Here is a 13,510-nt window from a genome sequence, read left to right as displayed (position 1 = left end):
ATAAGTGAAAACACAAGATTGTTGTATGATATTATGAAAACATGCGATGATAAAAAAAACCTGGCCTAGTGATGCTGATTGATTATGAAAAGGCGTTTGTCTCCATATCTTTTAAATTTATTGAAAAGACTTTGTCACTGTTCAATTTTGGTGATCTGTTCAAAAAATGGATAAGAATTTTTATGTATAATACTGAAGTTGCGATCCAATTAAATGGACACCTGTCTGAGTTTTTTTAGATAGGAAGAGGATGTAGACAAGGGGACCCTATTTCTCCATATTTGTTTATTTTATGTTCTGAAATTCTGGCAATTATGATAAGAAACAATGAAACTGTAAAAGGTATTGTTATTGATGGTGAGGAATATAAGATCTCACAATTTGCTGATGATACATCTCTTCTATTAGATGGTACTGAGGAAACAGTGAGAACGGTGGTAGATTTGTTGTATCAATTTTCACAATCATCAGGGCTTAAAGTTAATTATGATAAGACCAAATTAGTTTGGATAGGACCACTAAAATACTCATCACGATCCATAAAAACAAAATTTAAACTGTCATGGGGAGATACTAGATTAAAATTACTTGGGTTACATTTTGATGTGGATTTAAATCAAATGGGTAAGATAAATTTTGATGAAAAATTGTTAAAAGTTAAAAACAGCATTATGTATTGGAAAAAAAGGAAACTCACACCAATTGGCAGGCTTACGGTAGTTAAGTTAATTTTACTTCCATTATTTACACACCTTTTCATAAGTTTACCAAATCCAACAAATGATTTTCTTAAAGAGTTAAATGATTTATTCCTTGAGTTTGTGTGGAATGGAAAAGCAAAAATTAAGAGTACCATTTTAAAAAAAGATTTTCCAGAAGGGGGTATTAATATGATTGATGTTACAAGTTATACGTATAGCTTAAAGATAAAATGGATTAGAAATTGTATATTAAATGGAAAAAGTAAATGCTTTAAATTAATGTCTGTATTATTTGATGTAAAAAAATTGTTGAATTGTGTAAAGAAAGTCTGTGAAATTATTTGTCAAAAGATGTCAAACACATTCTGGAAAGATGTTATTAATGCATATATGTTATACATACATTTTTTAGAAAGTTTTGTATAGACAATGTTAATCAATTTATGCATATGCCATTATTTTACAACCACAAGTTTGGTAATGGAAATTATGTATTTATCCATACCCTATACAATAAGGGATTACGTTGTGTGAAAGATGTTTTTAATGCCAATGGAAATATGTATAGCCTGATGGAAATTGAAGCAATAATTGATAGCAAGGTCAACTTCCTACACTATAATGGATTAATTTCTTCGATAAAGGCCTATATGAGGCATTCTAAATTTGTGCTTAATGACTTTAACTTTTTAGAATGTAGTAACCCATGTATGAACACTTTTATAAACCCAATTTTGACAAAAGAAAATGTAAACCGATTTCTATATAAAATCTTTGTTAATAATAATAAAATTCCAACAAGTCAACACAAATTGTTATTACAATATGAAAATGTCTATATTAATTGGAAAAATGTCTATAGTTGTGTATTTAAGTGTACAAAAGATTCTTATATTCAATGGTTACAAATAAGAGTTTTTCATAGAATATTACCAACAAATTCATTATTATATAAAATGAAGCTGGTTGAAAATGATATTTGCTCCTTTTGTGAATGCCATGAAGAAACTCTTTTAAATCTCTTTTGGGATTGCAATAAAATACAGCCGGTATTGCAGGATATGGTACATAAGTTGAAAATTAATGACTCAAGTATTGTCATTAACAGTATGTTTGTATTGTTAGGTTCTGGAAACAAAAATTTCAAATTTGATATACTTTTATTAGAATATAAGAAATTTATTTTTCTGTGTAAAAGAAAAAGTGTGTTCCAACAGTAATTGGTTTCAAAAATAGCCTTCAGTTAGCATGGAACATTTTTGAAATTCAAATATTTCAGATAATTTTAAAAATGATTGGGCAATTGTAAGAAATTTGTTCTTGTAACTACACTTTTCAGATTTCAAGTTTTACAAACAAAAGAATAATACAATGTATCATATAAACAAATATTTCTTTATCACATGCATGGTCTATGATATTTTTTTCTCTTCCTCTTCCCTTTTTTCCCTTTTTTCAGTCGTTCTTGGTTTATATGTACATTCGTAGTATTTTAATTTTTACTGATTACTGGTACGTAAATTACCTGCTTTGGTATATCATGCTTATAAGTTTTGTATTATGTAATGATTTACTATGAAATGTAAAATGCATATTGATTGTTGAATAAAAAAAAGTTTGAGAAAAAAAAAAAAAAAAAAAGTGTATGGACACTTAACGTCCAAAAAGACATTATTCTGGTTTAGTTCATAACCCAATTTTTATCGTATTGGCAACTTGTCCAAGCTAACAGTTAACGATGATGGTTTAGTAATTTCAATCTTGAATGACCAGCTACGTACCGTTGTGACAATTTGTAAGCTCCGAACTAAAAGTGTAATATTCTGGTCAAGATCATAATCCGGTTCGGTATTATTGTGTTAATAGCGAATGTTAGAAATAACAGCTTCATTTCCTTGTTTAGTTCATAATCCAGTTCGTTTCCTAGTGGCGATGTGTAAGGTCCTAAGTAATATTTTACTTTACTGGTCTAGTTCATAATCGTGTAATTCTCGTTGTCCGGTTAGCCCAGTGGTTAGCGCACTCGCTTATCACCAAGGCGACCCGGGTTCGATTCCCGGCCTGGGCACATGTGAGTTTGGTTAGTGGTCACCAAGCCGGACAAGTGGGTTTTCTCCGGGTACTCCGGTTTCCCCCACAACACAAGACCACACTCTCGCGCAACATCGTGCCAACGAGAGTGATTAATATAAGTAGCTTGTTTCACAATCGTTGTAAAATCAAATAAAGTTTAAACTAACTCTCGTTCTGATAATTTGTAAGGTCTGAACTAACAGTTTTCGATGAGGGTCTAGTTAATATGTCGCTGAGTATCTTAGTGATAATTTGTAAGGTTCGAAATAACAGTTTACTAAACTGGTCTAGTTCATACTTGTGACAATATCAAAGCTCTAACTTACACTTCTTCATAGTATTTTTTTATTTGCGTCTTTCTAACAATTAACAGTTCGAGCGTGTTCTCCTCGTGTTGAGGGCGAAATGTCGCTTTACTTCCCAGCGCGCATGCGCAACCTTTTAATTAACCCACTAAATAAAATTAATTAATGACTAAATGGCAATTTGACAATATGCTTAATGTTTAATGAATTTTTGTTTTGGTTTCGTCGGTGCTGTTCTAAATGAATAAATGGGACATTTTCTGGCGATCACAAGTCTGAGTTATTGGCCTGAACTCCAGTTTGTTAAGTCTATGTTAACTTTACGATTATACAATTATAACGACAGGGACAAACCCAGTACTCATGAATTTGTTCAACACCCCCAGTGAACCTCTGTTTCTAAGCGCATTCCTGTGTGGAAAACCGACATTTATTTATTCATTTATTACCATTTTCTTTTTACTGCCTGGTGTGTGCTACTATAGTATGTTTTAATGTGAATCCAAAGTTGCAAGTTTCCTTTACACTGCCTGATGTGTGTTACTTTATTATGTTAATGTCCAACCCAAGTTGCACGGTGTTCGTCCCCAAGTGCACGGTGTTCCCGTTCACAACGCCTGATGTGTGTTACTGTATTATGTTTTAATGTTCGTCCCCAAGTGCACGGTGTTCCCGTTCACAACGCCTGATGTGTGTAACTGTATTATGTTTTAATGTTCGTCCCCAAGTGCACGGTGTTCCCGTTCACAACGCCTGATGTGTGTTACAGTATTATGTTTTAATGTTCGTCCCCAAGTGCACGGTGTTCCCGTTCACAACGCCTGATGTGTGTAACTGTATTATGTTTTAATGTTCGTCCCCAAGTGCACGGTGTTCCCGTTCACAACGCCTGATGTGTGTAACTGTATTATGTTTCAATGTTCGTCCCCAAGTGCACGGTGTTCCCGTTCACAACGCCTGATGTGTGTAACTGTATTATGTTTTAATGTTCGTCCCCAAGTGCACGGTGTTCCCGTTCACAACGCCTGGTGTGTGTTACTGTATTATGTTTTAATGTTCGTCCCCAAGTGCACGGTGTTCCCGTTCACAACGCCTGATGTGTGTAACTGTATTATGTTTTAATGTTTGTTCCCAAGTGCAGGGTGTTCCCGTTCACAACGCCTGATGTGTGTAACTGTATTATGTTTTAATGTTCGTCCCAAGTGCACGGTGTTCCCGTTCACAACGCCTGATATGTGTAACTGTATTATGTTTTAATGTTTGTTCCCAAGTGCACGGTGTTCCCGTTCACAACGCCTGATGTGTGTAACTGTATTATGTTTTAATGTTTGTTCCCAAGTGCACGGTGTTCCCGTTCACAACGCCTGATGTGTGTAACTGTATTATGTTTTAATGTGTGTTCCCAAGTGCACGATGTTCCCGTTCACAACGCCTAATGTGTGTTACTGTATTATGTTTTAATGTTCGTCCCCAAGTGCACGGTGTTCCCGTTCACAATGTCTGACGTGTGTTACTGTATTATGTTTTATGTCCTCCACCGAGTGAACGGGGGTCCCCCTTGCGCCAACGAGGTGAACTTATAACTTAACATTGTTACTAATAAAGCATCACAAAGAAATAAAACCCAACCAATTTAGCAGAGGAATGTTGAAATATGATAACTCGAATATTTTTGGAACAATCAATAAGGAAGATTGTTGTTTGTTTTAAACAGGAAAAATTGGTATCTCATTGTATATAACAGTATATACACTACGTGGGATAGAGGTTGACATTACAGCAGATTCAATAAGTATAAAATTATCACCAAACTTCCTTAAAAGGCATAATGTAGAACAATACAAAACCATCTTATAATGTTCCGTATTTGATAACAGATATTAACGAGTCAAGTGGTTAAATTTAAATTTCATTATCCTTAAATGCACCGAAACAAATCCGGAAAACGTCTTAATTAAAGTATTTTATTTAAATAAGCATTACTTAAACATGAGCCATTAACATAAGTTAATGCATTTTCATTTTTGTTGAAGTTTTGCAAATACGTCATACAGCCAAGAGCAAATATTAAACCTGCTAGGCATGCTACGAAGACCCGCCTACGTGCGGTTTACGAACAACTATATATACTCGCATCCTACAACTTTTAGCCATTCTCAAATCGAAGATTGAGAAGTATTATTGCAAAGCTAGGCTTACTATATCGAGGACTGTACTTTTGAAAAAGCATTAAAATTACATGCTTTACAATATTAAAAGCATTTATATATTCCGGTATAATTCATAAACTGTAATATACTAAACAAAACGTTATTGATAGCAAAACAATGATTGGATATATCACAGCGTTGTATGCTTTGGCCGCCGCAACATTAGTCGCTGCTGGCCAAAACGAACTCGTGCAATGCACTCCGGGTGAATATAAGATCATCGGAAAGGCCGACTGTACCGGCTACTACTTGTGTGTGTTCGGGAATCCCGTTGAGATGCCACCTTGTCCTTCTGGCTCTGTGTTCAGCTCCAGCTCTAACGTTTGTGTTCCTAAAGGTTCTATTTACGATGACTGCAAGAAAACAACCGATGGAAGCGGCAGCCACATAACCGAATCGCCAGATCAAGGTGAGCTCTAACGATTTTGTTATTCACATAAGATTTTGTTTTTTCTTGTTGTCTGTTGATCCCCTAATAGAGAATTTTATTCGAACATTAGTCACAAGAGTCGACTTGCAGCTCGTTTATATCAAATTAGGAGATAGTTAGGAGTGTCCTCAAACGCATTACACATTACCTATTATTGGTTTCGAATAATTTAATTCAATATAAATGAATTAATTCACACATGGAAAATACAAGTCCATTGTAATAATCATTTGGTTGTGGCTGCAGCCCACCGAATGCGTTAAAGGCATAAAATATATATGAAGGTTTAAGCCAGTTGAGAACAATCATATGTGCTTTTCAGGGCACCTTAGTCCAGTGGAACGATGTAACAGGGACGGTAATGGCGTGTTCCACCACCCAACCGAATGCCAAGCCTTTTACAACTGTAGTGTCCGTTACACACCGATACCCCGATTCTTTGAACAACACCTTGTTGAATGTCCCTACCCTCAGCTGTTCAACAAAGAGACCAAACAATGTGACCATTTTGAGAATGTCAAATGTGGAACCAGGACGGAATTCAAGGATGGGTGTAAGTTGGCATATGTTTATGTATTCATAGTTAGAAATGAAATAGTATATTTAAAATTTTAGTTCGAAAAAAAGCTCTACCTGGTAAACCTCAATAATTTGGATAAACTAAACTTTAAATAACAAACTTATTTCTTGGGCGATCATATGATTCTGTCTTCCTCAGGTCAATACAAAAGCAATATGTGCGGCGGTTCCCATTGTATTCCTTGTAGCGTCCGCCTACCAAGCTGTGAAGGTAAACGTGACGGAATTAACGTCCACCCAGTCAAACTATGGACCCCATTCTACGTCGTTTGTTACAAGGAGCGCACAGTCAAGGAAGACCGATGCAAAGTTGACGAAAACGGCCGAACACAGTTGTTCCATCCGGAAAAGAACGAATGCGTTTCATTGGATATGATTCCTCGAGAACACGGCGGGATGATGCCCGAGTGCGGTACGAAAGTAGACGGATTTTATCTGGACGATTTCGGACGATGTGATCGTTACGTTCATTGTCAGGGAGGGAAATACATTGGCACGATTAAATGTGCTGTTGGAGAAGCGTTCGATGATACGAAAGGCGGATGCGTTCCGGAAGAAAAAGCATGTGGACCCTGTGGGAAACTCGACCATTGGTAATTATGCTAACATAGTTTTTCCCTTTAGTGGTACATGCAACATTAGGTGGTTGATAACTATATAAAGGTAAAAGCTAATTTTATGTTTATTTGGACAAGATGATAACTGACATTAAACAAAACAGCAGATAAACATCCATGTTCATACCAATCTACAGTGGTTTGCAAATATAGTGTTTAAAACTATGCTCTTATTCTTGTCAATTCTTGCAAATAAATATAATTATAAACTATGCCATAACGTTATGATAATTACACCTGTTTTACGTTTTTCAGCTAAACAAGTTGCTTGTATGATGGTGAAAACGATATAAAGAAAGACGAAGTCAGGAATCGCCAAGACCATCATTAGCTGTGATTTTCATTAAGGACGTGATCACGTTACGTAGGGTCTCGTGATAACATTTGCTAAATTGAACGTGATATTTTAACAGATTGTTCCAATGAGCCTTCTAAAAATCTGCCAAATTTTGAGCGTTCATTTTTATGAGAAAATGTTTATTTCCCGACGTTTATGTATATTTCGTCATGTAAAATGTTTGTTTTATAAGTTTGCCCGAATGTATCAATCATTGAAAGTGTGCTTCTTTAACTCTGTGATATTTATATTAGTTCGGATATAATCTTAAATAATACCTTATCTATCAATGTATGCAGCATGGACAGTGATTCAAGTAAAGTGAAACGTTAGCTGACATTTATCAGGTGGTGTGAAAATCAGAACAGAATAAGATATTTAAAACACTATATATTTTAATACGATGCATAATAAAAACATGAAATAAGAAACATTATTTGAAAACTGATTGTGTAAAATCGTTATACTATCAATGATTTTGCTATGTGCAGTGAATTTGAAATCCATTTATTTTATTTTTAATAAAACAGCGAAACTCGTTTAATTTAATTATCTTTCTTTGTGCACTCATTTAATCCATCGTCACTATCGCCCGCTGTGGTTTATTTACCGACCGGATTTGCTGAAATGCCGAGAGACAAACAAAATTGAAACTTTAAATTTACAACCATGTTTATGAAACATAAATAATAGCATATCTTATAGTGCTCGTTATCATTTTAGAAGTTTGTCTCATCATCCTACTCTCTCTTCAACATGTTTCAATTAAAACCTATATTATAGTACTATATTTTACTCAGGGCTTTGATCTATAAAAACACTCCATTCAGCACTCATCAATGATTTGTCTCTTCTTTTTAAATCTACAACATCAGTAAATTGAAGAAGAGTGATGAATAAATGAGCAATGTGATCATTTCTTAGATTGATTAAGACTTTCACTGACATAAATGGTAGGCTCACTGCTCACGACCCCATGAGTAACAGCTAACAAGAAGTGTTTCATGCATATACATTTTGACTGTTATTTAGGGTAATCGAGTGTGAAAAGCATTGCATAAATGTTAAAAGAGGAAAGTACACATTTTCATTCCGTTTATAGATTTCCAAGTATTTGCTCTGGTTGAGAATTGCTTAAATAAATTCATATAATAGTATCTATAACAAAGATTTATAAAGTTTTCACAAAATCATGTACGTAAAATAGCTCGCCTTTTGGCGAATGTTTTTTTTAAAAAATGAAGCTTCAACAACGTCCGTACAGGGTTACCGCCCACAAGCAACTGGTCGTCGACCATACCTTTGATAATAAGCGACGGGTTGAACAACTTTGACAGTGGTTAAAATATAGAATATTTATCTGAAAATATTGCAAATTCGGCCATCCTTTTTTACAGTATAAGTTTCAACAATTCCTTATGACCTTTTAGCGGCCATTTCTTTCAAAACATGTTGACAGCCTGAACAAAAAATATTTTTTGTGAATGAACTTCAGGAAATCAGGACATTAGTTTTAGCCATTCAGTCTAGATTATTTAGAATCTTTGCGACTTATGTATTAACATATTTTTTTGATAACGCAAGCCGTTTCTTACAAGATAGTTTTGTGTTTTTATTAATATATGTTGCTTCAAAGTGGGTGCATATACTGAAAACAACTATTTTTTATGAACAACTTTTAAAAAAATGCACCACCCAAAGATCATTTCCTTGCAGGCTGATTTACCACCAGCGGCTTATGGAATATCATTTGAACGATGGGTGGCCATAAAAGTGAATCCATTGCTTTGTACAAATTAAGGAACAATATTTATTTAGAACAAGTGTTATGATATATATGCACTTGATCAAATTGTTAATAACCAGGATATACATCGATGAAGCGAATTGATTATTTATATACACTTTAAACAAAAGTTTAAGCAAACATAATATTATCACGTTGTCTACGAAAATGAGTTCTGCAGAGGTAACTTCGTACATTGAATGTACATATTTTTCCAAAAGCAACGTGTGAACTATATTTTTTGAGGTTTACATAATCCAGGTATGTGTACTTTGGCAGCCAATTGTATAAACCTGGTTATCTGTTGACAAATTAGTCATGTTGTCCACAGGTTATTTCGATACATTATCCGCAGGTTACCTTTTGGCAAGTATTTATATTTTAATGATTTGATTGGTTGATACTTATTCTACATAAATATTGTCCATTCATTAACAAGTTTGGATAATCTTGACCAAATCAATATCTATGAATTTATTGTAAAATAAAATATGATTTAATAGGATAATAATAAATTCCTTTCTGAACATTGAGTTTTTTGTCCATTTGTAACTCATCAAACATCGTCTAACACGTCAACGAGATCATTTGCAAAATTTCTATTACGTTACAATATGACGCCACACAATTTAAAGTGCTTTTTCGAACAAGTTCCTCCACATAAGATTTGGCTGCGCTCAATATATTTCTTTGGGTATAATTTGTGTCATATTTACATTTGGAGTTTTCATTCTTTTAAACGAAATTATGTTTAATGAGAATCACGATTTACTTTTTTTCCTTCGTAAAATAGTCGTAAAGGAATTATGGCTATAAGGAATAAAATACCAACGCTCATTATTAAACATCCTCGGCAGCCAAGGTATTTTCTTCCGTTACACTCCATACTTTCCGCGGTACAATTTACACTTTAATAACCTGTATTGTCTCTGTATGGTAGTGTTTTTATTGACTGTTCATGATTTTACAGATTGCCCGAGAATCATGCTTGTATATGTATATTTTTACAAAAGGTAGACGATTTCACTTTCAAGAGTCTCGGCATTGGAACAATTTTTGTAACAGCTACACATGATTGGCGTTCATTTATACCATTTAACTTGTATGTTAAAATGCACCGGGTAGGACTAGAACCATCGATCGACAGATTATTAGCGAGAAGCGCTACCAACAGAGTTATTGCTTCGACATATTAATCTTATCGAAAACTACAAACCTTTACCTTGACATTTAAATCATTAGGATTAAAAGAAGTATGATGCTTCTATATGCATATTGATGTTTGCGATAATCAAGTTACCTTAAAAGGAGGGTGAAGCACACTTCCGTGGTTGTTTATCCATATACACGTATGTAACACCCTCACTCCATTTCCTTGCTATACACTAAGCCGTCCAACCGTATACTAATAAAGTCAAAACAACCACGTCCGATTTTGCATATTTTATTGTTAGCAATTATTTATTTCTTAGTTGCCAATTAATTTGTTCTATTAAACGAGAGCAAAGCTGACTCTCAGATCAAAATCAGGCAGACGACTGCCTCAACTCGGTCCGTAGATCTGAAGATTTAAAATCAATTACATTTTCGACTTTCAGAATCCTAACCAGAAACAGACTACCTCTCGACCTTCAAAAATAAGGTTTTATACTCCCTTATTGGCCCCCATTGTAGTTGACCATTCAGAAGTGTTCCTAATTCCCCTTAATAGTTTAACGATATCATGTGATAAATTTAATCTCAGGTGACAATAACCAAAGTATTTTACTGGCTATCGCCACAAAAAGGAGCTTGTCCATCAATAGTTTCAGTGACGTCAAAATTAATTAGACCAAACCCCTTTAATAAGATTTTAGTAAACAAGGTATTAAATTAAACTTATTTCTGGACACTACTTAAAATAGCCGTTAGCGGTTGTCCTGAGCCGTTGCCTATTGTTCTTCGATGGTACTAAGTATCGTATTAGTTTAGCAAAAGGCAGATCCTTATAACTCAAGTCTTAGTGTCATTCTTTGTATATGCTTAAGCGATTAACTATTCCAACTATTCTCAGAATATCTAATCGATACCTGCTGGTAACGGTAATGAAGCTCCAATGAAAATAAACGCTGTGGCATTTTGACCACTTAGTAGCTAAAGAAAGAAATGAAAGACAAGTGGGCTTGTCCCTGTATATTTTATTGTATTATTATCTTAAAAATAAAAGAAGTATTAAACAAGTTATCGACTTAGTATGAACCAAGTTCTTCATAAGTACAATGATCATAAATTTGTATTTGCGGAAGCCCATTTCAATCTCTATCATGATTTTATTTAGGAAGTCATTGCATCAGTTATTAACTACTTGGAATCTGTTAAATCATAGTTTATTTTTCTTACACCACTACATAACAATTTTAGCTTGCTTAACATAACCACAAACAACAATTTACAATAAATTTAAGATTTTGTTTTATTTATACTCTTGCCTTCACTTATGATGAATGAGTTGTCGACCACACATATTCAAATAACTTATCTCCATATCCAATATATCTAACATGTCGTGTCTAAAATTACATCTTAGATAAAGATAAAGATCTAATGTTAAATCTAGTTGAGATATAGACCATGTTCCTCCTTCATTCGTTCAAACTAATAAAATAAAGGATATCGTTTCCTGCTTTGTAATTTATGCTCATTGTATTCACGGCATAATATCTTTAACTTTTCTCCCTTTGAACTTGTTAATATAAATCTATTGATTTACACATGCTATAAAACATGCAGTCGCCTATCCACCAGTACGCTAGTTAGCTGATAGCTATATTGTCAATCAAGTAAAATGTTGATGTCTAGTGACCCCCGTATAATTTGGTATCATTTGACAGGGTATTGCTTGCTTAGTCATAGCATGTAAAACAAATGACGAAAATTACATTATACATACACATTTTGGGTTAATTTAAGCTAAATTCGGTCGAGGAATAACTTATTTTGATTTTGTTTTCAAGACCTTTAAGAAGTTTATTTGTTGTTTCGTTTTCATAAATATTTTATATTCCAGAACATTATATAACCTGTAACATGAATAATGTAGCAATTTTTAACATTTGCTGGTGAATCAGGGAGTCACCCCCATGCGATTTACAATTGTTCAGTATTAAAGTAAAACCACATTCATATATTATAAATATTTGAGTACATTTGAACTTAAACTGTGCATTAACGTACTTCATTGGCAACGGAAATAGCTTAAAACAGTATGCTAATTAATTTAAAAAGCAAACATCCGAAGAAAAGAAAATTGCTCATCACATTTGTAAATATCTCCACCACCTAGATACACAAGCGTTTAAATTTAAATTACACTCTGTGTTAAACATTTCTTAATTACAAAAATGTGCACAAAACAAATAAAATATTCATGCCTACGTTTGTCGCCATTACGGCATTAGCATTTCAACATGCTTTTTCTATAAGATTGACAAACTAGCGCCCTATGATGTATTATTTAAAAGTTTGCAAGAAAATCTAGAAATGCGTCGCTACTGTGTCAACACACAGCATTCTAGTCTTTAAATTATAGAAAACGAGAGCTATCACAAATGTGATAAATACCCCCAGTGGTAACTTGAACACTTGTTGAGCGGGTGAAATGTCACAATAATTAAAGATGTACGATTTCTTATGCTGACCAACATTACACTGAGCTATTAAAGATGTGATAAATATTCCAAGATACCACCTTAACACTTGTAAGAGCGAATGAACTGTCACACAAATTGCTGATGTACGATTTCTCACGCTTACCAACATTACTAGGAGCTATCACAGGTGTAAGGAATACCTCCAGACGCCGCTTGAAACTTGCTTAAGCGAGTGAACTGACATACAAGTTGAAAATGTACAATTTCCTACGATAACCAACGCAAATATGAGCTATATAAGATGTGATAAATCACCCTAGATGCCGATTTAACACTTGTAAGAGCAAGTGAAATGTCACATAAATTGAAGATGTAGGATTTCCTATGCTGACAACATTACTTTGGACTGTTCAAGATGTGATCAATATCCCCAGACGCGCCTTGCACACTTGTTAGAGCGAGTGAAATGTCACAAGAATTTCACTTGTAGTTTCCTATGCTGACAATATTACATTGAGCTATTAAAGAAGTGATAAATATCTACAGATACCACTTGAACACTTGCTAGAGCGAGTGACATGTTAGATAAATTGCCGACGAATAATTTCCTATGCTGTCCAACATTCCTTTGAAATTACATGATAATGGGTGCAATATTCATGCTTACCAACATTCCTATGAAGTTTCATGACAATTGGTGCAATACTCCTTTATAACCAATATTGGTAAGTTTCAGGAGTATGGGTGCGAATCTTTTGAAGCTTCATGCGATACAATATTTTTTCATGGACGCGACGATGTGACATGATGTGACGAACGCAATTCCTACACTGCGTACTTTAT

At 34.2% G+C, this 13,510-nt stretch overlaps 1 protein-coding gene across 1 annotated transcript; it reads left to right on the top strand.

Moving 5' to 3' along the window:
- The first annotated feature begins 5,260 nt into the window (after positions 1-5,260).
- LOC128218344 (uncharacterized) lies at positions 5,261-7,727 on the top strand. Its single transcript, XM_052925993.1, has 4 exons — positions 5,261-5,698; positions 6,042-6,272; positions 6,438-6,891; positions 7,171-7,727. The coding sequence occupies exons 1-4, from the start codon at positions 5,407-5,409 to the stop codon at positions 7,172-7,174; spliced, it is 981 nt and encodes a 326-aa protein (XP_052781953.1). The 5' UTR covers positions 5,261-5,406; the 3' UTR covers positions 7,175-7,727.
- The last annotated feature ends 5,783 nt before the right edge of the window (positions 7,728-13,510 follow it).

This window comes from Mya arenaria, chromosome 14 (genome assembly GCF_026914265.1).
Source record: "Mya arenaria isolate MELC-2E11 chromosome 14, ASM2691426v1".
In the NCBI taxonomy this organism is placed as follows: Eukaryota; Metazoa; Mollusca; class Bivalvia; order Myida; family Myidae; genus Mya; species Mya arenaria.
The sequence above is the reverse complement of the archived record's forward strand: the minus strand, read 5'-3'. Positions and strand labels throughout refer to the sequence as shown.